At 39.7% G+C, this 26566-nt stretch overlaps 2 protein-coding genes across 4 annotated transcripts in view; one reads left to right on the forward strand and one right to left on the reverse strand.

Annotated features, from left to right (window-relative positions):
- On the forward strand, nucleotides 1-15469 carry bud13 (BUD13 homolog). Of its 2 annotated transcripts, XM_033050010.1 has the most exons (12): nucleotides 24-184; nucleotides 1348-1444; nucleotides 4184-4265; nucleotides 5049-5103; nucleotides 5965-6151; nucleotides 6191-6341; nucleotides 6801-7048; nucleotides 9457-9571; nucleotides 11756-11894; nucleotides 12712-12896; nucleotides 13038-13119; nucleotides 14783-15469. In XM_033050010.1, exons 1-12 carry the CDS (start codon nucleotides 60-62, stop codon nucleotides 14874-14876), a joined length of 1560 nt encoding a protein of 519 aa, XP_032905901.1. In that variant the 5' UTR covers nucleotides 24-59; the 3' UTR covers nucleotides 14877-15469. The 2 variants fall into 2 exon arrangements, with proteins under 2 accessions (XP_032905900.1, XP_032905901.1); XM_033050009.1 differs by having other exon boundaries at nucleotides 1-184; nucleotides 5965-6341.
- Nucleotides 15463-26566, reverse strand: part of LOC116991399 — a 16063-nt gene continuing 4959 nt past the window's right edge. Inside the window, exons 4-8 of one of the 2 annotated variants that reach the window (XM_033050012.1) lie at nucleotides 25978-26161; nucleotides 21365-21542; nucleotides 19212-19344; nucleotides 17299-17417; nucleotides 15463-15935 (exon numbers count right to left, since the gene is read on the reverse strand). In XM_033050012.1, coding sequence (XP_032905903.1) covers nucleotides 15833-15935; nucleotides 17299-17417; nucleotides 19212-19344; nucleotides 21365-21542; nucleotides 25978-26161 — 717 coding nt within the window. In that variant the 3' untranslated portion in view covers nucleotides 15463-15832. Of the gene's footprint in view, nucleotides 15936-17298; nucleotides 17418-19211; nucleotides 19345-21364; nucleotides 21543-25977; nucleotides 26171-26566 lie in introns of both variants that reach the window. The other variant, XM_033050011.1, reaches the window with a different exon arrangement.

Genomic DNA, 26566 nt, shown 5'->3' on the forward strand with positions numbered 1-26566 from the left:
GAGGACGTCATGACGCCAACGTTGCTTAGGTGACGGGCGCGGTGCTGGTTGGGATTATCATGGCGGCGCTCAGCAAAGAGGAGTATTTGAAGCGGTACCTCAGCAGCTCCGAGTCCGGGAAGCGGGGGGACCGGGAGCTTCCGGCCGGGAGGAAAAAGAGAAAAGCGAAGATCAAAGCCGGCGGGTAAGAACGCAGCGCTGGGTCCCCCCCTCCCTCAGTTGCCGAGGCCCGCGGCTGCGACCGGTTAATGGTGTCAGCAACGGCCCATGTTTAGGCGCAGTACTGGGGGAGAGGCAGCTATAACTCTTCACTATAAACGTAGCTCCTATGTCGCCCTTATACTGGACGCAATTCAGCCCAGGGTTTGCCCTCGTGTGCAGTTGTTCTATTTCAAAAACAAACTCTGAAGAAGGGTCTCGACCCGAACCCGAAACGTCACCCATTCCTTCTCTCCAGAGATGCTGCCTGTCCCACTGAGTTACTCCCGCTTTTTGTGTCTATCTGGTTTGAACCAGCAATCTGCAGTTCCTTCCTACACACTTCCCTCATTAAAATATATACAAGAAATACCGTGCAATTCCACACAGCTACTTTACTCAGAGAGTGGTAGCTGTGTGGAATGAGCTTCCAGTGAAGGTGGTGGAGGCAGGTTCGTTTTTATCATTTAAAAATAAATTGGATAGTTATATGGACGGGAAAGGAATGGAGGGTTATGGTCTGAGTGCAGGTAGATGGGACTAGGGGAGAATACGTGTTCGGCGCGGACTAGAAGGGCCGAGATGGCCTGTTTCCGTGCTGTAATTGTTATATGGTTATAATCAGTACGTCATACTATTTACAAATCACCAATGCCATTCATTTGTTTCAGAAAGAATTGCAGGAGCTGGAAAAATCGAAGGTAGACAAGAATGCTGGAGAAACTCAGCAGGTGAGGCAGCACCCGCTGAGTTTCTCCAGCATTTTTGTCTAATGCCATTCGTCTGGCCTCTTTGAACAATATATCCTTCAAGTGTTTGAAGGACTGTTACCCAGGACTCTGTCCCTCACTGTTTAAGGACTTAAACTTTAGAGTATACAAGGAACTTCAGATGCTAGAATCTTGAGCAAAACACTGGAGTGCTTGAGTAATTCAGTGAGTCAGGCAGTATCTGCGGAGAGAATGGATAGGCAACATTTTCAGGACGGGGACCTTCTTCAGACAGATTGTGGCATGGGGGAAGAAAGCGTAGTAATAGGTGGATTTTTATTTCGCTATTTAAAGATTTTTCTTACTAAACATTTGTATGATGTGGTTCTGACATAAGCTCACAATAAGCTGAAAATCTCACCTTGTTATCATTACACAGAATGCGGATTGTGGATGATGATGTGACTTGGAAGAGCCTTGCGACAGAGGATAATGCATTGGAGGTGGAGTCTGGTGATGATGATGAAGCTCCTGTGGTATGTATAGGCAGATACATTTACTCCTGGAAATTGCTTTCTGCCTTAAGGCTTACTTGGCACATCATAACATGGCAACTCAAATAGTATTTTTAATAGTAGTCTGAAAGATTGCTGCTAACTGAATGGTGCAGGAAGCATAGTATTGAAACATGTGCTGCATCCATTTGACCAATTCCAAAATATATTATTTTTCTCTACCAAATGTCTTTCCAAAGTATTCTCATCAAAAGTCAGTTTTTAAAAAAAACTTTATTATTGTCACGTGATCCAAGATACATTTAAAAGGTTTTTGTTGCGTGCTATCCAGTCAATGAAAATACCTATACACAATTACAATCAAGCCGTTCACAATGTACAGATCGGGATAAAGGGTATAACATTTAGTTCAAGATAAAGTCTGATTTAGGATAGTTGAAAGGTCCCCAATGAGGTAGATGGGAGGTCAGGACCACACTCTAGCTGGTGAGAGGACTGTTCATTTGCCTCATAATAGCTTGGAAGAAACTGTCCCTGAATCTGGATGTATGCATTTTCAAACTTCTGTACCTCTTGCCTGATTGGAGAGGGGAGTGACAGGGTGAGGCTGGTCCTTGGTTATGCTGCTGGACTTGTCGAAGCGTGATGTGTAGATGGAATCCATGGAAGGGAGGTTGGTGTGCGTGATGGTCTGGGTTACATCCGCAACTCCCTGTTATTTCTTGTATGGTTGAGAGCAAAATGACGAAAGGCAAGAGAAGGATTGTTTTATTTCAGTGAATTGGGATGATGTATAAAAAATTACCTGAGATGTGTTGGAGCAAATTCAATACAATAATATTTATGTTGTGCTTTTGTACTTTCCTGGAATTGTTTCAACTGATAACCATGGCTTCTTGAGGCAAAAATGATCCTCTATGCCCACTCCATCTCTGCTTTATCCACTCCTCCTGATATCAATCCCTTGGGAAGAGGACAGATGAACAATCCATTCCCTTAGTATTTGTCAGCTTTGCACATGAGAAAGCTGCAAAGGACTTTTGGATGGTCCTGGTATGATTCCCTTTAAAGTTAATTTCTCTTTATGTTGGGAAATCCCTTGAGTTTGTGAATTATCCTGCCTTTGTTATGACGTGGCACATTTTTCTGAGCATACTCCTTGAGTCCTAGCTAAAGTGGAGCACATTTTGTATTTGCCATGAACTTGACAACAGAAGAGAAAGTGTGCTGATTGATCTAGCAGCTATTCATGATAACGTAGCAATGATTTATGCCCCAGTACATGTTAGCTTTGACCTGATGCTTCTCAAAGTAAGGATGTCACAAAATTTTGAGGTTAAAAATCAAGCCTGTAATTTTATCCCATCAGGTAAAGCATCAAAAACCTTTAATTTGATACCCAATTCACTTTCATATCTCCAGTATTAAAAAAGTTATTGTCATTTTCATACTCGGAAATTAGCATCTTGTTCCCTATTGTTTTTCCATTAACTTAACACAAAAGCTGTGATCGAGAGCAAGGGCCGTTTACACAGACATGTGTTCAAAATCCTTAAACATCCACTCCCAAGATAATCAAAATTATTTTTTGCACAATCATGTCATAACATCTAAATTATCCGTATTTTGTGTAATTGTCTATCCATGATGAATATTTTCATATGAATATCTGACTAAAAACTTCCACAGTACATACAGATATCGAGGCCAAAATAACTTATTTTGCATCATCAGATCTAAATGAAATCACACCAAAAACTGGATAAAATGCTAAATAAACGCCTACATACCTTTTGTTTTGTCCTGAACTTGATTCCTTGATTTGGAAGGCGTTGAAGTTGAGCCCGACTTTCAAATCCAGCAATCCAATAGACCAGCAACGTTTTGAAAAAAAACACGAACGGGATGACAGAACGAGATTTCCTCTACATCATAAGCTTGTTGTATGAGGAAATCCCTCCCTGACAACCTGACAAACCCCCCCCCCCACAGCCTCTCGAGTTGCACGCACAGGCAGTGGGCAGATCTAGAGCGCCACTGATCGCGGGGATTGTAACATTGCTACTCAAAGACACTATATCTCCCAACATCTGATTGCCATTGCAATGCCAGTTCTTGCAAGTCCATCAGACTCAGATGAGAGGGATGGAGCAAGACTTTTTTTTTGTATAGGGAGCATACATCTTACATAACATCTGATGTAACAACTAATTTCACCTTTGCATAATTGCTTGTTTCTACTGTGCCTCAACCCATCTACTGCTGAAATTCTCATTGATTCTTTTTTAAACCAGAAATGGATACTTTTTTAACCTTCAGAATCATCAATTCTATATTTTCCTGGACAACTTTGTGCCCTCCATGAACTTGAACTGATTCAAAATGCTGTCACATTCATTCTAATTTCCACCCATTTGCCCGTTACAACTTTGTTAACTTGTATCAGCTAATTTTTGATTCCTCAAGTTCTTTTCTCATGTAAATCTTGTACTTCCAGCTGTGATCTCATCAGATAGTCTGTATGGTCTGGCATTTATTTTCTAAACCTTTCTACCCTTCTCTTCAAAAAAAATCATTAACACTTACCTCTTTAAGCAAAGTCTTTCCCCATCTTTCCTAATTTTTTTTCAGCTTGGTGCCAGATATTTTGGTGACATTCCTGTAAAATGTTTTGGAACATTTTACTACATTAAAGGCGTTATGTCACTGAAAGTCAATGTTATATTGTATTTCATGTTCATTCCAAGCCTTCTTTCTTAGGTTGCAGAATTAATTGATGAGAGACCTGTAATTATTCAGCAAATGGAAGAATTTCGATCCAGCAAGTGGAAAGTTTTAGGCGGTATGTGGTAAAATCATGATGTCAACTTTTATGAATGATTGTATATCAGTGTCATGGTGGATTTTGAAATCTTGTCAAAAGCAACACCGTCCCTTTTGAATGCATTATTGAAATGTCAACATTGCTGCCATGGTCAGAATCTGCTACCCACTCCCGGGTACCAAAGTATTAATGGGCCATCTTGAACCAAATAGTGTGTATGGCTACTTCAAAGATCCATTCAGAATCAAATATGTTACTTTGGAGTCCTGATCACAAATAGACCTGGTTTGATGGCCACTCTCTTGTCCTAAAGGATTGAACCAGGTAATTGGAGACTTTATTAAATACTCACATTTAGGTTAAGGTGAATTTGGATTCAGTGCCACATATGTTTAAATTACCAGGTGAATTCTAGTGATTTCCTTGCTCTCCCCGCAACACACACCCCTCAGTTCAATAAAATTGACAAATAGAGACACTGATAGTTAACCTTTATCAATATATAAAATACAATTAAAAGGAAGAAATAAACAAACTGCTGTGGAACTCAGCAGGTCAGGCAGTGTCCATGGTGGGAAATGGATTGATGACTTTTCATGTTGGGCCCTTCAACTGAAAAAGCGTCTTCATCCAAAATGCCATCTGGCTATTTCTCTCGACAGATGCTGCCTGACCCTACAGCAGTTTGTGTTTTACCCTAGATTCCAGCATCTGCAAACTCTTGTTTCTCCATTAATAAGAAGTATTAGGGAAGCACAAGCCTGCTATAAGGGCAATTAATGCTTTTGTGTTTTCTTTTAGATGAAAATACAGACTCACAGGGCTCAGACCTGTTTTTACAAACACAAACTGGCAGGTAAGTTTGAATTGCTGGACGCTGCTCTTTTGTCTATTATTGATGTATCTAATACTTGATTTAATTCCTATAAGAAAACCTCCAATTTTGGAGGCATTAGATATCATAAATAATGGGAAATATTGGAAGAGGAAATCCATGACTAAAGGTCATGAAAAATAAGATGAATGCTAAAATATTCAAAATAAATCAGAAAAGTCAGCAAAGAGGTACATAGAGTAAATTATTTTCAGAGGAAGCTCGATATACACACGGGAGAAATAAGCTGAAGAATGTGCGGTAAGGTAGATGGTAGGAGAAGATTTGGAGCGTAAATACCATTAGCAGTCGGATGGTCTCTTTCGGTGCAGCAGGCATTTATAGTAATTTGCTGATTCTTCAAATGGGATATCCCAGTTCTTCATTCATTGCCCTTCTTTGGGCCTGTTTACAATATGGGGTTTTATGAGCATACCAACTTGCATTTTCACAACACCAGACAACCCAAGATGGTTCACAGGAGCTTTATAAAACCATGATAAAGAAATGATAGGGTGGATGATTAAATCCTTGATAAAATAATTAGGTTTCAATAATCTTTTTGAAGGAGAGGGAGAACTAAAATTGATTGCAGAGAGAATTTTTGCTTAGGCTTTGGATATTTGAAGGCAAGACTTCTAATGATGGAATAGAAGCAAACATATCACGTGCAATGCAGTGGATAGAGACATGATGCCTTTACACCCTGTACACTTGCTTTACAGCCAAACTCTAATAGAAAGTATTGTGTAGATAATTAAAGTAGTGAGTAAAAGTTCTGACATATTGTTGTTGAACCAAGAACCTGTATTTTTGATACACGAATGTGTGTTTTTCTTTTAGTTCATTACCAGGTTTTGATTCTCTACCGGGAAAAGGGATGAATTGTGGGAAAAAAGTGGGAGCAGTTTCACCTGACCAGTCAGCGGCCAGAAGACAACACCATGATTCATCAGATGTTTCACCTGTTTCAGACAGGTGGAACGATTCTCCTGACCTTTCACCATCTCGGAGAGGGCGGCATGATTCTCCTGACCTTTCACCTCTTAGGAAGGGACGGCATGATTTCCCTGACCTTTCACCTCTTCGGAAGGGACGCCACGATTCGCCTGACCTTTCAGCTCCAAGGAAACTACGTCATGATTCTCCTGACCTTTCACCTCCAAGGAAGAAAAACTCTGAAAAATCAATCAGATCAACAGACTTGTCACATGGAAAGAGTATGTATTATCTCCCTGACATTTTCCCTAGCAGAAAAAATACATGATTCCTCAAATCTTTCAGCATCTGGAAATGCAAAAAACTGTTTTGACTTTAACCTATCTCCAACCCATAAAGTATAATTCCCAGAGAAAACAGGAGATTGGATTGAAAAAACTGCAACCCAATTCCCACTTTTAACATTTGCTATCTACTCAAGTAATGCTAAGATAGATGCAGCACATATTAGATGCAGTATAAGCTCGCACTACACAGCTCGAACAAATAATTATAAGAAGGCTAAGTTTAATGCAAGTTGAATGTAAAGTCATCAAAATAGTTAATGAACTACCAGCTCCATCTCCTGGGTGGCTGAGGCTTCCATCTTGAGGTCTAGATGTTGCTGGTTTGTGCCTGGTTTTGCTGAATTATATATTTCAAAATACTGATTTTTGATTGTGAAAATCTTTCTTACCTAGCATTGTCCTCCAAGAGAGACAAGGACAGAAGAGCAAGAGGATCTCCACGGAAAGCAAAGGATTCTGATTCTGACCTTTCACCCCCACGAAAGGGAGGTCAGCATTCCTCTGACTCAGACCTGTCGCCACCACGCAGGAAGGTGGAGATTCAAACCTCATGTCCATCGCCTACTCAGCAGAGGCAACGTACCCATAAACAAGCTTCCTCAAGGGGACAAGTCAGTCGAGACTCAAGTCCGAGCCGAAAGGTAGGACCAAGTGCTGATCTACTGGTATGATGTAGTAAAAGCCTGCAGAGCAGTAGGCAGGTCATGTCAGTGTTGACATTCCTATGTGAGATCCTCCCAATATTGTTTGCTGCTTTGGAGCACTTTGGGAGGATTAAATATGGTCTATAAAGGAGACTTTGTAGATAACTGGTTTGGAGCTCGGCAGTATTGAATTGATTTCCCTTCTAAAGCATTTTCTTGAAAGTCATGTTGATATTGCCCGGTGCAGTTAATTGAACAAGAATGTAGATGGCAAGGTACACCAGGATAGGAATCCATCAAATATTCCCCTTCCCCTCTGCCCCAACGTCCCCTTGTTTTTGTAAATGCTGTTCTCTATATTGGATTTACTGACATGGTTTCCATTCGCCTTATTTTGATCTTGCTGATGTATAATCAGGAACCCAAGGGCCAAGGTCTGGCCGTGAAACTTTTGGAATATATTTTTCTTTCACTTTTCTCTCCTAAAGGAAGAGTGTTGTCAGGAAGGCTACAGTTGCAATGCTACACCTGGAGCTCAGTCTACCGTTTTGATGTTCTTAAGGATCTATATCATGTCTGGAGGAAATTCAAATTATGCTCATGAGGTTGATTCTAGAAGTTGAATTGTTTGATGAGGAAAGGTTGAACAGGTTCGACAAATAACTGTGTGTTTGGAAGAATGAGGGATAATCTTAGTAAGACAACATTTTGAAAAATATTTGATAGGGTAGATGCTGAGGCAATGTTTCCCTAGAACTAGAGGTTTTGGAATAACGAGTCTCCAAGTTAAGACAGCTGAGAAGGAATTTTTCTCTTGGATTTGTAAATGTTTGGATCTCCCCACACACACATATTATTGACACAGACACAGACATATGCACATATACATATAAAAAACCCACAATCAACAGATTTTTGTTGGAGAGGGTTTTGGGAAACAATCAGGATAGTGAAGTGAAAGAAAGAAAGCTGTTTTCTTTGGAAAGCGAAGACAGGTTTGTACTCTCATAAATCTTACATTATGGAAGAGTGTATAACGAGCGTGAACAACATTTGGTCAATTTAAGGTCATCCGAAGTCCTATACTTTTTTTTGTACTTCTACAAAACTACATGGAAGGCCGTGCATGGAAGGCCCAAAGCATGTCCAAATAGGAAGGTTGAGGCCTGCTTGAACAAAAGCTAAAGATTTTCACCCTTTCTTTGCTTGCTACCAAAGAGTCCATGTCATGAATCGCCAAATAAGTACCTCCTTTAGTTTTACATTGTAATGGATAACTCCCTCCAATTTATCCTCCTGATCACAAACTCACCATTTCCATCAATTTCTCATCACCCATATCTTTCCACATCCTCACATTCCCTTCAACCATCATCATTCCTCTGCAATCCTGTTTCCAGCAATCGTCTCGCAGAAGCCCCCACTTCACCAACACCTGCTCCAGCAATGATCTTCTCTCCAACATGCCTCCACAACAACACCTCTCCCTTGTACAAGTTGTCCACAACTCTGCAGTGGTACTTGATAATATCATTCACAGTGGTGGCCTTTTCGGGGTTCAATCCAAGAGTCGCCATGGGCCACATTTTCAACAACCCTGGTTTGTAAATTATATGTGAAGTTGAATATTTCCACTTGATTTGATACCTGTTACTTATAAATCAGATTGAGAATTCAGAGGAAACTTCTTTATGCTGAAAGTACCACTCACAACCACTAGGAGGACCTATAGACCCTAAAACATAGGAGCAGAATTAGGCCATTTGGCCCATCAAGTCTATTCCTGCATTCGATCGTGGCTGATCTATTTTTCCCTTTCAACCCCATTTTCCTGCTTTCTCATGGTAACCTGTAACGTCCTTACTAATCAAGTGTCTTGGGCTCTACAGCCATCTGTGGCAATGAATTCCAAAGATCCACCACCTTCTGGTTAAGGAAGTTCCTCCTCATTGGAAGATACCATGAATAATTTAATGGGAGGCTGGATAATCACATGAAAAAGGAACGGAAGACTTAATAATGACAGTGTGTTGAATAATAAGGGGCCAGTATGGAATGTAAGCACCAGCATAGACCAGTCAGGATGAATGGCCATAAAGAATCTTTATGAGATTACACAAAACTCCAAAGGAGTTTAAGAAGGAATGCCACTCATTTTTGAAATTGTCACGGTAGACATTTCTTCTCGTAATTGAATTAATGGGAATTTCATATTCAACCAAAACATGTAATATCTCAAACAAACCATTTACAGCTGAAAACGAATGGCAGAGGGTGGAAAGAGGAACATTTGGCCTTTAAAACATAATTTATCTGTTGAATGTGGCCTTTGGTGGTTCTTAATCATGCTGTCTTTAAGTTACTAACATAAAAAACAGATGAACTTACAAAATCTTGTGTTTCAGTCACAAGGGAATGAGATGCTATCTGGGGATAAGGCTGGTCTGGTATCGACAGATACATTAAGGAAAGAGAAAGAGGACCGGAGGAAAAGGGAGCGAGCAGCCGAGCACTTAGCAGGTATCGATGCAGCTTGAGGGATCTCCTGGCAGTTGTAGTGTTACACATTCATTTGGAACTTTTTTTCCCCCCTGAAAATGCTGATTCTAAAGGTCTCTATAATTCTGCCGCAAGCATAAGCAAGGTATCAACAACTGGAGGCATCAACATGGAGCCTGTTACTTCACTTAATCTTTTGTTTAAGTACCTGCACGTTGTATTAAGTATATAGACTCAAGATCAGAGCCCATGGCTCACGTAGCCCAGTGATGCTGAGCTTCATTAATCCTTCCGCAGTTTATACAACATAGATTGGGAAGAGAGTGTAGGATTTCCTGACTTGTTGGCTCAATAATACGATAGTTAATTTGTCCCCAACCCCAAAAATTAACCTGCTTTGCTAACATTAACTATGATTTTTTAAATAACATTAAAGATTGTAAGTGAAAGAACACTAGGATTAGTGCTGAGACCAATTTTATCTGTTTTTTTAATCTTTTCCTGTTATTTGTTTTTCACTTTCTCTCCACATTACCTCTTTCATTTTCTTTACTATCTTTTGCTTTCTCATTACTTCATGCTTTTATCTTTCCTTTTATTCTATATATCTCTCTAGAATTCTCATGGGTGATTGCAAGTTGATTATATCGGTCAATAAACAAAACGTAAAGATGGAATCATAGAGTGCAAACATGTGATAAACTAGTGCAAAACATAGGTTAGGTCACTGTAAATATTGTCCAAAATCACATGTGTTAAGTGTTTATTTCTCTTATGCACTGGATATAAAATTGAACAATGAAATTCTTACTTGTTGCGGCTTTATATGCACATTAGAAACAGCAGCAACAACAGCAATAGATATACAATAAATTATCAGTTATACTAAGTAAACTAGACCATGATTGCGTAATAGCAAAAGTACATAGAGCTGCCTTAGCAATGTAAAATCCATAGTGGTTCAGTGGGGTTATGATTAGAATTGTGCAGGGTGGTTCAATAACCTGATGGTTGATGGAAAGAAGCTGTTCTTGAAGCTGGTGGTAATGATTGTCAGGCTCTTGTACCACCACCTTGCTGGTAGCAACGAGAAGTGAATGGGCCTGGATGGTGTGGATATTTGATGATATTGGCTTCCTTCTTGAGGTTGCACTTCATTGGTGGGGAATTCAGTACCCATGATGGAATGGGCAATGTCTATCACTTTCTGTAGCTTCCTTCATTCTTGAACTTTCAAATTTCAGAACCAGGCCATGATGCAACCAGTCAGTGTGTTTTACACCATACACTTGTAGAAGTTTAATAGAGTATTCAGCTCTATTATTTAACGTCAAAGGGAGCAAGAGTTTGTTTGGATAATAGTGATTATATGATAAAATTAAGAGATTTGTGGCATTCCCTCTGCAGCAGAAGTGTGCCAATTTAATGAAGGACTCTTAACAACATGAAGAATTCTGACATTGGACAATTCTAAATGGATGAAATATTTGACGCTGTTATCCATTTAAAATTGTCCCCAGGAGAGTAAAAAGGGAAGCTAGGAGATATTCCACCAGACCATTTTAGAAATGGGGAATGCATTTCTATGGCATGAAGTAAATAAAATTAGATAAACATTTGTGGTTAGTTGTGGTAACCATCTTGGTTCCAATCACTTGTTCACCTCTCAAGAGAAATGTCTCTCTCTGATGAGGAAACATGAAGAGGAGGGAACAAATGATTACCATACTTCAGGGATTTAAGGAAATGAAAAGATTTAGAAAAGAGTATTTTTCGAACATTAAACTTGAAATAATTGGAGAGCGTGTGCTGTTGCTAGAAATGTTGATGGGCCAACATCTTATGCTTAGGTAGTTCCAAACCTATGTTCTCTTTTTAACTTCAACCAGTGCTGCAGGCTAAAGTGAATAGACGTTGTTTCTCTGCATCCAAACCCTTGTGCTTTGTAACATTTCCCAGCTGAGGGGAACAATAGATAGCTCACTCTTACCCAGCTGTTAACTCCCTGTACTAACCAAAGAATGCTTCTGCGCATCATTCCAGCCATGTACTAGTCCATAATCCTGCCTATATTGTAATCGACAATCTGAAACTCCTGTGCACCAACCCCGTGTGGGGAGTGGCTGATAATCAAGATGAGGTGTTTTATAAATTCCCAATTCAGACCACCCGATGATGCTGACATTTTTCAATTCTATTTTAAAGATGACGCTAGAAATGCCACTACTGTGTTCCGAGATAAATCGGGGAAAAAGAGGGACTTGGATCAGGAACGGCTTGAACAGAAGAAGAAGAACGAGGAGAATGCAATAAAACTTGAAAAATATGCCCAGTGGGGCAAAGGGTAAGTACATAGGATTTATTATATCCTCATCAACATAATGAGTAAGATGGGCTCCAGTAAAGTTGAGTAGTTCCACAGCAGCTGGTTAGTCTATTCCAGTCCCTTATGATTATAGAGGGTACACAAAATTGCTGGGGAAACTCAGCGGGTGCAGCAGCATCTATGGAGCGAAGGAAATAGGCGACGTTTCGGGCCGAAACCCTTCTTCTGAAGAAGGGTTTCGGCCCGAAACGTCGCCTATTTCCTTCGCTCCATAGATGCTGCTGCACCCGCTGAGTTTCCCCAGCAATTTTGTGCACCCTCGATATTCCAGCATCTGCAGTTCCCTTTTGAACCCCTTATGATTATACGTTGACATATCTCTTAATTACCTTAAGCTGTGGTCCATTTTCCCTCTCTACCAATCTGCTTTCCAATTTCTTCCCACATTTCATCCTTCATTCACATGGTGTAATTTATTTTGTTGCCTTTTTCTCTAAATCACACAATCCCTACCCCTTTGCACCATTTCCCTGTGCATTTTTCTTCCAATCATAAGTCCAAGCCGTCTTTTTTTCCTTCCCCAACTTCTCACCCTGACCCTATCTTTGCCCTCAATTGCAAAGTTATGCATTCCCCCTCCTTCAAGCAGTCTTCCTATCTCTCTCTCTCTCTCTCTCTCTCTCTCTCTCTCTCTCTCCCCACCCCGACACATTTCATATTTACGTAGCTTCTTTACCCGACTGTGCCTCAAATTCCACAATTCCTTTCCTCAGTCTCTTGTTTTTGCTCTCTTCTTTGTGCTAGTCCTACTCATTCTTGATATGACTTACTTCAGTTTGGCTCAGCAAGAGCAGCAGAAGCAGAACATAGAGGATGCTGTTCGTGAGATGCAAAAGCCACTTGCCCGACATATCGATGACGTAGACTTAGACCGCCACCTACGTGAGAAAGAGCGGGATGGTGACCCAATGGCTGGGTTAATCAAGAAGAAGAAGGAAAAGGAGGCCAAGAATAAAAATGGTGCGTTTTAAGCAAAATGATGAAATGACGGGGTTCTAATACTGAGGGGATTTTAAACATAGTTTTAATCCATAGCACTGTGAAAGCATGAGGTTTCTGACTATGGATAAAAACTGAATATTTTTTTCTTTCCCTTATTAGAGAAGCCACGATACAATGGTCCTGCACCACCCCCCAACAGGTTCAATCTGTACCCTGGGTACCGCTGGGATGGAGTGGACAGGTTATGCTCAGTTTCTATTTTAATAATTTTTAGTGGTTTAGTTTTAATCCTTCATAGATTTTTAAACTATGTGCAGTCGTCACCCATGATAATCAGATAACAGGAGAAATTGCAGTGTAAATGGAATCAGAAGCTGCTGCAGCTGAAAGGATGTTAAGTTAAGTCATAAATATTAAAACCAAAGGTCTATTGAAGTAAACAAATAGCATAGGATAAGAAGAAAAGATCCATAAATGAAGTTGCCAAGGTCAAATTGAGTGGCGGGGTAGACTCGAGGGTTGAGTGGTTCTTGGTTTATAAAATTGGAAAAATAAAAACTGAAAAGGAAGAGACTCTGAGCAGAAAGCCCACACTTGGACAGGAGAAACAGGTCCATGGAGTGTCCTATGTGTAAACATTTCTCTATTGTACCCTCAGCTGATCAACAGCTCCATTTACTACACCAGCAATAATGTTTTACTGTAAAATGTTTGAAAGGACTTGCAGCTATTTCATTCATTATAGATTTTGAGCAGAGATTTAAAATTAAATCCCGCTTTTGAAGGGGACATTCCTGAGCGCTTTATTGGGGTTGAACCTTGTGTCGGCTTTAAGTAACTTTGAGTAATGTAATCCTCTATAAATGGGATACTAAATCAAGTTGCACTAGTTGGTTAATTATCACATGAGCACAGATCAGGTGATATTGATTTCCAAGATTTTAGTGGAGGAACTTTAAAAAAAAAAAGTTTAATTCGTTCAATGATTGCAGTGAATCAGAAACTGAAATCATCGAACAGTCTCATTTCAGTTCTTGGGAAGCCCTGTTAAAAAAAACTGCCAGTATTTCACCATTCATTGGTGATTTTAAGATGCTAAGGTGTCCATTTTGAATTTTACCTGAGCAACATTGAATGAAGAGTTTCATTGGCACGTTATGTCTGAAATAACCACTTGCTGTACCTGCCTAGGCAATGTTTTGTCGATGATTGTAGAAGGAACTTTCTCTATATCTAATCAATGTTCATAAGGTCATTAGGAATAGGAACAGAATTAGGCCATTTGGCCGATCAAGTCTACTCCGCCATTCAATCATGGCTGATCTATCTCTCCCTGCTAACCCCATTCTCCTGTCTTCACCCCATAATCTCTGACACCTGTACTACTCAAAATCTATCTTTCTCTGCCTTAAAAATATCCACTAACATTGCCTCCATAGCTTTCCGTGGCAAATAATTCCAAAGATTCACCACCCTATGACTAAATAAATTCTCCTTTTCTCCTTCCTAAAAGAACGTCCTTTAATTCTGAGGCTGTGACCTCTAGTCTTAGACTCTCCCACTAGTGGAAACATCCTCTCCACACCTACTCTATTCAAGCCTTTCACTATTATGTACATTTCAATGAGGTCCCCCCTCGTTCTTCTAAGCTCCAGTGAGTACAGGTTCAGTGCTGACTAATGCTCATCATAGATTGCACCTGGCCAAAGGCATTTGCTGGGGCTGTTGTATATTGGAGGCAACCCTTGATTTCAAACTTTTTAAAATGCAAATCATTCCATTCTCCATTGATAGCCACATTTGCATGGATAGAAGGAATTTCACAAAAATATGCCATACGGATAGCTGCCACATAATATATTTGAAGTCTTTTCAACCTCAAAACACTTGTTTTTAATTTGCAGGTCAAATGGGTTTGAAAAGAAGCGGTATGCCAGACAAGCTGAAAAGAAAGCAGTGCAAGAGATCGCATACAAATGGAGTGTGGAGGATATGTAAACCATTAAACATAATAGCTATCAGTACATGGAGACTTTTGCACTGGGACTTTAACACTCCATGAAAAAAGACTTCACCGAAAGATATTTATTCATTTCTCTGCAAAAGGTGGTTTGAATTTTTGGAAACATGAGAGAAGTGAAAGTTGTTTTTTAAATCAGTTAATATTTTGTCCTTTTGAATACAAAGTTTATATTGTGTGATTGTGGGTCTTTCAAGCAGTCTTTCTTATGAGCTTTTCATTTTTATTGATTTGTTTGCGGGCTGAACTGTATCCAGCTGGTAAATGTTCTGCTTTAAATATGCAAGTTGCATTTTGATCATTTGGTGTGATCTGCATTAAGCAAACTCATTTTTTTCGCACAAAATTAACACAGGCTATTAAAATGTATTAAGCAAGAGAGTATTGACCTACATGATGCCACGGTTAATTAAATATAAGCAACCTTTTAATTCCACAATCATCACAGCAAGTTCAAGTCAGTAATGATACACTTCTTACAACTGATGTTCAATTGTTAGGTGATTTTAGGGTTCAGTGACAAAGATTGTTTGGTGTATTAAAAGAGCAAAACTTTATTTTTTCAACAAAATCATGGTTACTGATTTCTATGATTATAATAACCACACTGCGATCACCCACATGGTTTTAAGAGGCAAATTAGTCTACAAAGAAAATTCCCCAAAACATGTACATTGATTAGCCAATATTAAAACACAAGATGTAATAGCTGATCTGTCCAAGGGACATTCCCACAAAAACCTTGAATATGTGGTATCCACCATCCCTGAATAATGAGATTGCTTCCACACTGCTGCTAGGGATGAATATCTAGTGATGAGAACCTCAAGGCAGATGGTTCGTACATGATGTAGATAAACTTTGATGGGATGAAGTGCTCTTTTGCTTGGTATTGCTGTGCCAACATTATGGTTTAGCAGCTCTGGTTGCTGTCTTATTGTACACATGTTGCAGGCACAGATCGGTTGGAAATTTTCATGTTCTTGAGATGCTGGTGAATCAGGTAGGCTTGCAGCTTGCACATGGGGAACGGTGAGCTGGGAGAGTGAGAGAGGAGATGTTTTAAGAAAACAGATGTAGATACAAAGTACAATTGTAGACCATACAGAAAGACCATTCAGCCCATTGTACATGTACTGGAACTTTTGGAGAAAAAAAAATGATTCAATTTCTCTCCCTCTGCTGCACCTTCTCCATAACCCTTCAAATATATATATATATATATATATATATATATATATATATATATATATATATATATATATATATATATATATATATATATATATATATATATATATATTTGAAGGGTTATGGAGAAGGTGCAGCAGAGGGAGAGAAATATATATATATATATATTCCGTTAAAATCTATTTCCAAATCTGTAGCCAGCACACTCAGTCAGTACAATCCAGATTACAATATCTCAGTACATAAAATTACAAATAGAGTTCTCTCTAGTTACAGATCTTTGTTTTTAAACATTGCAATAAATAAATAAAAGCTAGCAAAATACTTATTTGAATAGCGTGTAGGATTTGAATTGGGATGTATTTTAGAAGAATGTTTTAATCTAAAAATGAACTAATGGTAGCTAATGAAAAGTATCCTTGTATTATCATTTTTTACATGGCCTTAGTTTATCCCATCATGCTTTATAGTTTGTGAAGTATTTTAAATAATCTTGAAGTGTATTCACTGTTCTACTATAAAGGTCACCGTAACCATTTTATATAAAGCAAGGTCCTACATACAGGTGTGAAATAATAATATATATTTTTTAATCTAACATTGATCAAGTTGATGCAGCTAAGGGTATATATGAGGTAAATTTTAACACCGTTATAGGTGCTTGGAATATGGTGGTGGAGGCAGATACAGTAATGGCATTTAATAGAATTTTAGATAAGCATACAGATATGCAGGGAGTGGAGAGATATGGATCATTGGCGGGTAGGTGAAATTAGTTTAATTTGGCATAATGTTCGGTTCAGCCAAAGGGCATTCGGTTCTGTTCTATGTTCTGTATCATAAGTCATTTGTGATAACACTATTTTCTATGAAATTATACCTCTCATAAGAAACTGAGAGGACAAATGGGTCATTGGTTTTATCTCATTTGAAAGACGGTACCTCACTTAGTACAGTACGCCCTAACTTCTGAATTTCAGTGACAGCCTGCATTATTACACCCAACACTTTGTAGTTGGACTTCAACTACAATCTCCCAAGTTGGATGAGAGTACCGTAGGCACGCACACCCTGATCACTCACACCCTCAAAAATGTACCGCTTTAGTTATTTCTGCACATGGAGGCATTTACACAAATAGATAGTTTATTAGAAGCTGCAAAAGCCTATGATGGGAAGCATTCTAGATATGTTAAAACGTTGTGTTACCTGCGGGCATTTTGGTGGTGAGAAGTATTCTTTCGCAGGATAGGTGAATAGTTTGGTGGCTGGCAGACATTTTTCGGGGTGAAATCGCGTCCAGTGACTGATGTACTTTCAATCCTCCCCTGATACACAAACAACAATGGTAAAGTTACAGCACCAGTAGAGAATATCAAAGCATCAGAATGTGTGGCCAATCATACTCCTCATACTTTGGATTCAGAAGGAAGTACAGGTGCAAATGGTGCTACACAGCAAAAAATATATACTCACTCAAGGCTGAAGAATGCTTTTTACAGGAGACATTATTGTAGCAAGATATCTGGAAGAAATCCAATTGATCGGGGGGAACTTTACCTTGTATCTAACCTCTTTTACACCTGCCCTGTGGACGGTTGTTGGAATAGTGTAGAAGGAGCTAACTTATGTCTAACTTATATGGCTGCTTACTGATGGCGGCTCGAAGGCTTTGTCATGAGGGTCACCGTAGCGTATCCTGGTCTTAGGGTCCCAATCCTTGTAGGATATTGCATACGATGTTTTTGGATCAAATTTGCCACCAAGAGACTGCTGCGTTGTAGGGCGGTGAAGTTCTTGCTTTTTAATGGAAGGTTTCATATTATACTCAAGCTGAGGAGATAAAGTACAGACGAATGAAACTAACAACCAAAACTAACTCCTGTAAAATGGGGGTGACTAAGCAGGTTATTACTCGCCACTGATGAACTGTTAAAGATGCACTGAATAGATAACTGATTGAAGATTGAAATATCAAGCGGACACAATAGAGGTAACTTGCCTCCCTCCAGTCACCCCACAATTGCATATGGGATTCAATTACTTATTGGGAATATAAAAACAGATTTTGGGTAATATTGGTATGCACCAGAATGAAATGGTTCAGTGGAGGTAGAAAGGAAAATGGAATCCATGATTGTGCAAATTGAATAGATGCTAGCAGAGAGATGGAACAAATAATATATTTTTACTCCAAGGTTCCTAATATGCAGGTGGTCCACAGTTTGCACACCAGCTAAACTAGTGACTGGCTTAACGTGGCAATTGTTGATAATTGTTTCTGAATAATTTAAAAAAATAACAAGTACCAGACTGCCAATAGGTAATGAGTTTTGGTAGGAAGAGGGGGTGGGGAGGTAAGTCATTGCCCTTGCTGTTTTGATGTGTATACAGCTGGATTCCAGGACCTATTAGCTTAATTACTAACGACTATAAAAAGCCACTCTTATCTATCACACCATTAATCTGTAGGGGGCAGCACAGTAACGCTGCTAGCAGAGCTACTCTTTTGTACCTCCAGCACCGCAAGTTCATTCCTGACCTCTGTGCCATCTGTGTGGAGTTTCCACAGCATGGCTTTTGTCTGAATGCTCAGGTTTCCTTCAGCATCCCAATGATGTGCAGGCCAGCACCATGGGACACTGTGGATTACTCCTAATGTATAGGTAATTGGTAGAATATGGACGGAGCTGATAGAACTATGGGGAGAATAAATGAAATGAGTGTCGGCTTTGTATAAATGGATACTTGATGGACCTAGTGGGTTGAAGGCCCGTTTCGATGTGGCATGACTTAAAAAATGTAGCTCTACTCTTTTTTTCCAGGGCAACTAAGGTCAAATAATAAAAGCTAGTTTGCCTGCCGGTGATCAGTATATTGGTTAAGTGGTGAATGGAGGGAGCATTTCTTAATGTATTGCAGGTTACAGTCCTTCACCAGGAACTACCCACATTTATCCTATTTTCCAACATTTTACAGTTCCTTGAAGACCTGAACTCTTATTAGGTTGTGTGGTTTGAAGGGAAATGGAGCTACATGCCAGGGTTGACATTATAAATCACTGCTAAAAAGAGAGCTTTGCTTCCTTCAACCCACTGGGCTGATAAAGTAAGAGGAATTACCTTTGTCACTGTGGTGGTCTCCATGGCTCCTTCCACATTCAACTGATCCTTATATTTAATGAGATCAGGGCGGGGATATTGAGTGGGGTCCCAGCCAATATATGAATTTTTCTGAATTGTGTTGAAGTCCGCACTGCAAGATGTGGAAGATGCATCGGAATTAAGGATTATAAGACATTGTTATTTTCGTGCAGCAAAACTTCCCATGTATAGGACACCTGCAGCTTTGAAAAATGTTGGTGGAAGATGGTTTGCAAACTGGTAAGGCATATCACATAATCCACACTTCCCCGAAAATATCACATGGATCCAACCCAACACATTAGTCCTCAGTGTCACCCGCTACCCAGACCACATATCAATCAATAAAATCATATGCTTCCCACCTAACCCTTCACAATGGGCTCCAGGAATACACACTTTCCATATCCACTCCTTACATTAATCTCAAGGAGCAGATGCCTTCACCTTGGTTCCAACCCTTTCCATTAATATTACATCATATACTACATGATAAGCTTAATTGATCAAAGCTATTCCAAAAACATTTCTTAAATTATTAAATATTTGTAAACATGTATCCCCAATGGCCTAAGCTATCTAAGCTTGGTTTCTTGGTCCTCCAAAATATTCCAAATGGAATTTAAACTGGAGCTGCATTCACTCAACTGTAAAGACCCATGATAACTATGTGTATGGCTCTGTAAACTGGAAATATCAATGCAGCAAACGTTGAGTTGCTTTGGTGATCTGGTAAAGAAATGGACCTGTGTTCAAGCTGCATTCGCAGAGGCCGATCCAGTTAACTGGTTCTATAAATAGTTTTAATTCTCTTGTCAACATGGGAAAGAAACAATATCTAGTGTACCTCTTTGTACTTGTTGCAATTTGAGTCTTGGGCACTATACACATGAGGATTGGATGGTAACATCTATGTGGACTGCATTAATCTTGTATATGGCAAAAAGACAAACTGGGTGGACAATGGGAAGCTGTGCAGCATCTATTTAGTCTTGAGATTTAGCACTATTGAGGGAGACTGAAACCTGGTCAGAGAATTTTAAGACTGGTTCTTGCTAAATGAAAAAGATAATTTAAAATCTGCAATGTGATGAAGTTGAATATTCTGCTTTAAATAATACATGTAAAAGGTTAATGCCAGTGTTTCAAAGTGTAGATGCAGTCTATCAAATGGCATGCAATTCTTTACACTCGTCACTACAAACGTTCCCTGGTAACAGAATGCAATCAGTTGCTTTGAGACCATTGGAACTTTATCACATGTTTGAATATCACTGTCTCTTGCCCAGAGTAGGGGAATTGAGGACCAGAGGACATAGGTTCAAGGTGAAGGGGAAATGATTTAATAGGAATCTGAGGGGCAATTTTTTCATACAAAGGGTGGTGGGTATTTGGAACAAGCTGCCAGAGGAGGTAATTGAGGCTGGGACTATCCCATCGTTTAAGAGATACATGGATAGGACAGGTTTGGAAGAATATGGACCAAGCGCAGGCAGGTGGGACTAGTGTAGCTAGGACATGTCGGCTGGTGTGGGCAAGTTGAGCTGAATGGCCTGTTTCCACACTGTATCACACTGACTCTAATAGTGAGTGTCAACAAGGTATCTGACCTTGTCGTTGCACAACACCATTTTGCAATAAATTAAAACAAAAGTACTGGGGGGAAAAAACTCAGCAAGTCAGGCAGCTTCTATGAAGAGAGAAACAGTTAATGTTTCAGGTTGAATTCCATCAGAAATGGCCGAGAGCAAAAATAAGTTTGGTTTCTCTTTCCCATTCCTGATGAAGGGCCCTCAGCCTGAAACATTAGCTCTGTTTTTCTTTTCACGATGCTGCCAAGTTTCCAGCATTTTCTCTTTTTATTTCAGATTTCCTTTATCTGTTTTCCACTATTTGACAAGAACCTGAATTGATATTTCTTGATATTTGAAAATTGATATTTCCCTGTGCCTTCTTTCTGGCGAATGACATGGTGCAGGAAATCGTTAAAGCGAGGGAGTTAGAGAAGATTAAGTTACATTTTCTAAAGAACTATTCCGAAAGTGAAGACAAAGTTTGTCACATTCCTCTGCAAGATGCAACCCTGCCCCTCAGCAATGTGGTATTAATGTGCATCAATGCACTGATCTTACGGCAGATGACGGTTCACTTGCAAGTTGTCCTGTGCTGGTATTATTGACAACATCTTCGATTGCTTGTGTTCAGGGTAATCTTTGCGGTAGCTGCTCAGCAGGTCCATGGGAGCAGGCTTGGGTTTTGTTCGCTTCTTGACTGTCTTCTGTCTCGCAAAGGGCAAAGGCTGAAATTCGACTTGGTAAGTGGTATTCAAATCATGAACACCTTTAGTGACACAGTAACATGTTGTGAACAATTTAATTCAATGTATTATAACTTTACAACACCTGCAAAACTGTAAACAATCACTATCTTCTATGTCTACTTGACCCACAGATTATTACAGTATTCTTTATCAAATTCATGTCGTATTCACCCTGTGAGTGATTGAATATTAATAATGGATGGGATTTATATAGTGCCTTTCTAATACTCAAGGCGCTTATTGACGGTATAGAGGAAGCTTTGTACTCTACCTGTCACTACACTTATCTGATGTAACTAATATCATGCATGTCCTGGGATCATCCCAACTGGGAGTTCCAAGCAGCCCATGGTAAAACCACAAGTGAGTGTGAAGTATACTCCTTGACCTACTGTAGCTGTGTTCTTTGTAATGGCAGAACTCCCTGGGACCAAAATCATCTGTTCAGTTGAAGCCAAAGAATCACCTGGAAATCTGTGCTGTTACCTTTTAACATATCCCAAAAATGAATTCTTAATCTCTCCTAATTTTTATTTACTGCCTGTCTTTAAGAAACATCTAAAAAAAATAGTTGTCTAGCCACTCTAATGTAGTTTTGATGCAATGGGACAATGATTATTTTAGACATTGACGACTTGCATCAAAATTCAGTTGTAAAAGAGGCCTTGGTCACAACAGGCTGGGTCTTGGCCATTTTTGTAGTATTCAAATGTGCTGTCTGGTGTCCCTCCCATCCTTGAGAGGTTGACTCCAGACCTGAAAAGAAAATTTGTTGGCAATTACATTTCCAGGTAAACATTAGTCTCTTCAAATACATTGATTACAACCAGCAGAACCTCAGCATTACTTCTTTAATTCCCCTGCCATTTCTAAATTGTTAAACTACTTGTCCAACATTCAGCACTGAATCTGTAGACATTTAGTTTAGTTAAGAGATACAGTGCAGAAACAGGCCCTTCGACCCAGCGGGTCATGTGCCGACCAACGATCCACACGCATTACCCTACACACAATTACATTGATACCATGGCAATTAACTTACAAACCTGTACGTCTTTGGAGTGGGGGAGAAAACCCACGCATGTCACGGGGAGAATGTACAAACTCCGTACAGGCAAGCACCCGTAGTTAGGATCGAACCTGGGTCTCTGGCGCTGTAAGGCAGTAGCTCTATTGCTACGCCACCATGCTGCACTCCTTCCACAATGTATTGGGAATGCTGAAGCCAACATCAAAGTCCCATTCACAAGCCCCAGCTCCAAGCTCCATTCGATTCCTCCCTCTAGCAGCTGAAACCAATTGTTCTGCATATCCGTGACCATTTATTTCCACTTATGGCTGCCCAGTTCTGTTCATGCCTTATCCTGTCTGCTGCTGAAACCATAGCCCTAGCCTTTCTTAATCTTGACCTGACTGTTTCAAAGCTCCGCTTACTGACTTCACCCTTTCGGCCTCATTAATGTTGTGAAATTGAGGTAAACACTACTGCCCATCTATTAGCTTTCATTAGTTCCCGTGTGCCATTTCCCCTGATAATTTTCAAATTCTCATCTTATTTCCCAAATCTGTCCATGTCTTGACCTAGCCTACCCAGTCCTATACCTATTTAAAGATATCAGTCACTTTCATTTCTGAAACATGAACATTCGCAAATTTATTCAGCAAAAACAAAACTGCTGGAGGAACGCAGCAGGCCAGGCAGTATCTGTGGAAGGAATTGGAGTTAATCTAAAGGACCTGACCCAAAACGTCAATTGTCCATTTAGTCCATAGATTTTTGCTCAAGATACCAGCATCTGCAGTGTTTTGTGCCTCCATTTCATAAATTTCAACCCGAAACATCACCTGTCCACGTGCTCCAGAGATGCTGCCTGACCCGCTAAGTGACTCCAGCGCTTTGTGCCATTTTTATAAACCAGTCTCTGCAGTTCGTTATGTCTTCATTCAATGTAAGCTCCAAACGAGTATTCTCACCATGAATCCATCTGTCTTCCCCTCTCCTCATAGTTAACTGACTATTCTGTGTTAAATTCTGTTTAATAACATGCCTGTGAAGCAACATGGAATAGAAATGAACTGCAGATACTGCTTTATACCAAAGAAATACTTATACATTTTATCCTGTGAAGCACCATGTTTGTTTTTCAATGTTAGTGTTGCTATGCAATAAATTGTTATTGTTGTTTGATGAGACAATCCTTTTTTATCCAGTGTTGTACTGGAACTGAAGATGATGATGTGATAAGGCATTTTCCAACACAAGGTGCAGCGACCATGGGACTATTTTATGGTGAATAACTGTTGTTAATTATCCAGCTCTTACCTCCCTGACCTTGAACCAATGGAGAAATACAAAGTACACTCTGAATGGTGTACAGAAGGGCTGTTTTGTCAGACCCTGCTCTTATCTGTGGCTCAATGTGCCATACCTTCGAACTTTAAGTTATCTGGTAAGGGCTTTGCACGTTCTGGCATATTGCAGAAATTCTCACGAATTTCCGCTTCTCTTGTGGGTTGCTGGATATTGTTCTGATATGGGGGGCATTGATATCCTAAAGAATAGAAACAGAATGTTAAAGATATGGGTCCCTTGCTTTCTATATGTTGGCAATTATGGTACCCCATATAGAGTCTGACCAATATTCTATGTTACGAAAGCATTTCTTTTTTCTTAGTATATCTGTACTCCTTAAGGTAAATGGCAACATTTAATTTGCTTATATATTTATTTTACATATATGTATGTCTACTAAGCTCCGAGTCCCATTACTCTGTGAAATTGTACTTAAGGTTTATTCATTATGTGTGGACATCTTCACCATTTGTCGTATATCACTCCTCACCTCTGGACTGAGTTGAGAGTCAACCAAGTTAATGGGTTTGTAGTCACAAAGGCCAGGGTGGATGACGGACATTAGTAAACCAGTTGGGTTTTAATCAAAAATCCGTTGTTGTATCGTCACTGGGAATATTTCCTTAATTCCAAACTTATTTTAAATGATGTCCTGATGAAATTTGAACTGGTGTCTCTGGGTCAATGGTCCAGTTTTCTGACTGCAAGTCCTGTAATTGAGCTACAGTCTCCACTGTTCTTATTTATCTTCCTTTGTCTGAATAAGGTGACTTTACGCATTCCCACATCAGATTCTTTTTGCCATATTTTCATCCACACACTCTACCTACATCCCTTTACAATGGTCTGCTCTTCGAATCATGTACATTCCTCTCTTTAGCATTGTCATAAGAACATAAGCAACAGAAGCAGGTATCACCCATCCAAGCCCCATATTGAATTGAATTGAATTGAATTGAATTATCTTTTATTGTCATTCAGACCTCTGAACGAAATGTTGTGTCTTGCAGTATCTGAGCCCCTTCTCCCCTGATTCTCAAACACCCATTAACCAAATATGTACTTGTCAGCTTTGCATCCACATTCCTCTGATTTGAATGAGATAATCTTATCTTCTTTTAAACATCTCACTCACTCTCATTATCTCCTGCCTTCCATCCTAAAGCAAACAATCCCTTTTATTCTTTCCTGCCACCATCACTAAACACATTTACTTCAAACTTTTCCCGGTTTTGATGAGAGGGCACCAGTCTGAAATGTGCTTCTTTCCACAGGTGCTAGTTTGCCTGCTGAGTACTTCCATAATTTCTGCTATATTCAGATCTTCTTACTCTTACAATCCAGTCTCCGTGCAATATGAGCCAATCCTCCACTTGGTTTCCTAATTACACACTGTAACTCTGTTTTATCTCCCAGCACAGTTCAATAATTCATTTTCTAGTCTTTCATCAATGACAAAAATGACCAGCGAACCCTGTACACTAACACTGTCCTACACACACCAGGGACAATTTCCCATTATACCAAGCCAAGTAACCTACAAATCTGTACATTTCTGGAGTGTGGGAGGAAACCGGAGCACCCGGAGAAAACCACATGGTCACAGGGAGAATGTACAATCTCTAAGGAGACAGAATCAAACCCGAGTCTCTGGCATTGTAAGGAAGCAACTCTACCACTGCGCCACTGTGCTACTCTGAATTATACACCATTTACCAATTTCTTGCTAATTCAATTAACAACAGTCGGAACCTCTTCATATTCACTTTGTATCCTTCTCTCAGGTCACTTTTCTAAGTGGGAAATTTAGATAAGCTAACCTTTGCTCTGTCATTAATGTAAATGAAAATAAAGCAGATCCCAGGGTAGTGCTTCTTGTGAATGCCCCTCCATTAAAAGTTTCCCACCTTTCAGTTTTGGACTTTGTCATTTCCCCCATCTCCTGCATCTGATACTATCCTCTCCATTCATATCATATGATTACAAAGCATGAGGTGTGCAAAAACACCATTAACAAAGGAGCGAACAACTTAAAGCTAAAGGAAATGGCTCAGAAAATTAGGGAGCTTCACCTGATGCAGTCAAACGTTCTCCAGATCTCACTGAAAGCTCAGACTTCCAACCCTTGCAGCTGGTGTTGCTTCTGGAACTCGATCGACTCGACGGTAGGCTACCTTTGAGACATTTCTGGTCTGTCGTTGGACGTTCTTTTAGAGTCAATCCCTTGGTGTGTATAGATTTAGAGTGAAGTTGTTCCTGCAGAGGCTTATCAATGTGAAATAACCCATCAACAAGGCACAAGAACAGAAATTGACATGTTTGCTCATCATTAATGCAGAGTCTTGAAGTGAGTGCCATTTATAACCTAGCATTCAATAATTATTGGCAGACATGAATCATAGATAGAAAATACTGGGAGTGCTCAGCAGGTGAGGCATCTTTGAGATAATCTTTCAGGCCGAAGGATCTACAACCTCTGGCAAAGGGGTTTCAACCTCAAATGTTAGCTAATATTTCTCCTTCCACAGATGCTGCGTGATCTGCTGAGCCTTTATTACATTTTCTGCTTCATTTTGTATTTTCAGCATGCAGTTTTTTTTAAATTTTCACTCTGATTTATTTCAAATGGTCAGTGGAAGGGAAATCCAGTTAAAGGAGATA

The sequence above is a fragment of the Amblyraja radiata genome, chromosome 33 (genome assembly GCF_010909765.2).
Source record: "Amblyraja radiata isolate CabotCenter1 chromosome 33, sAmbRad1.1.pri, whole genome shotgun sequence".
NCBI lineage: Eukaryota > Metazoa > Chordata > Chondrichthyes > Rajiformes > Rajidae > Amblyraja > Amblyraja radiata.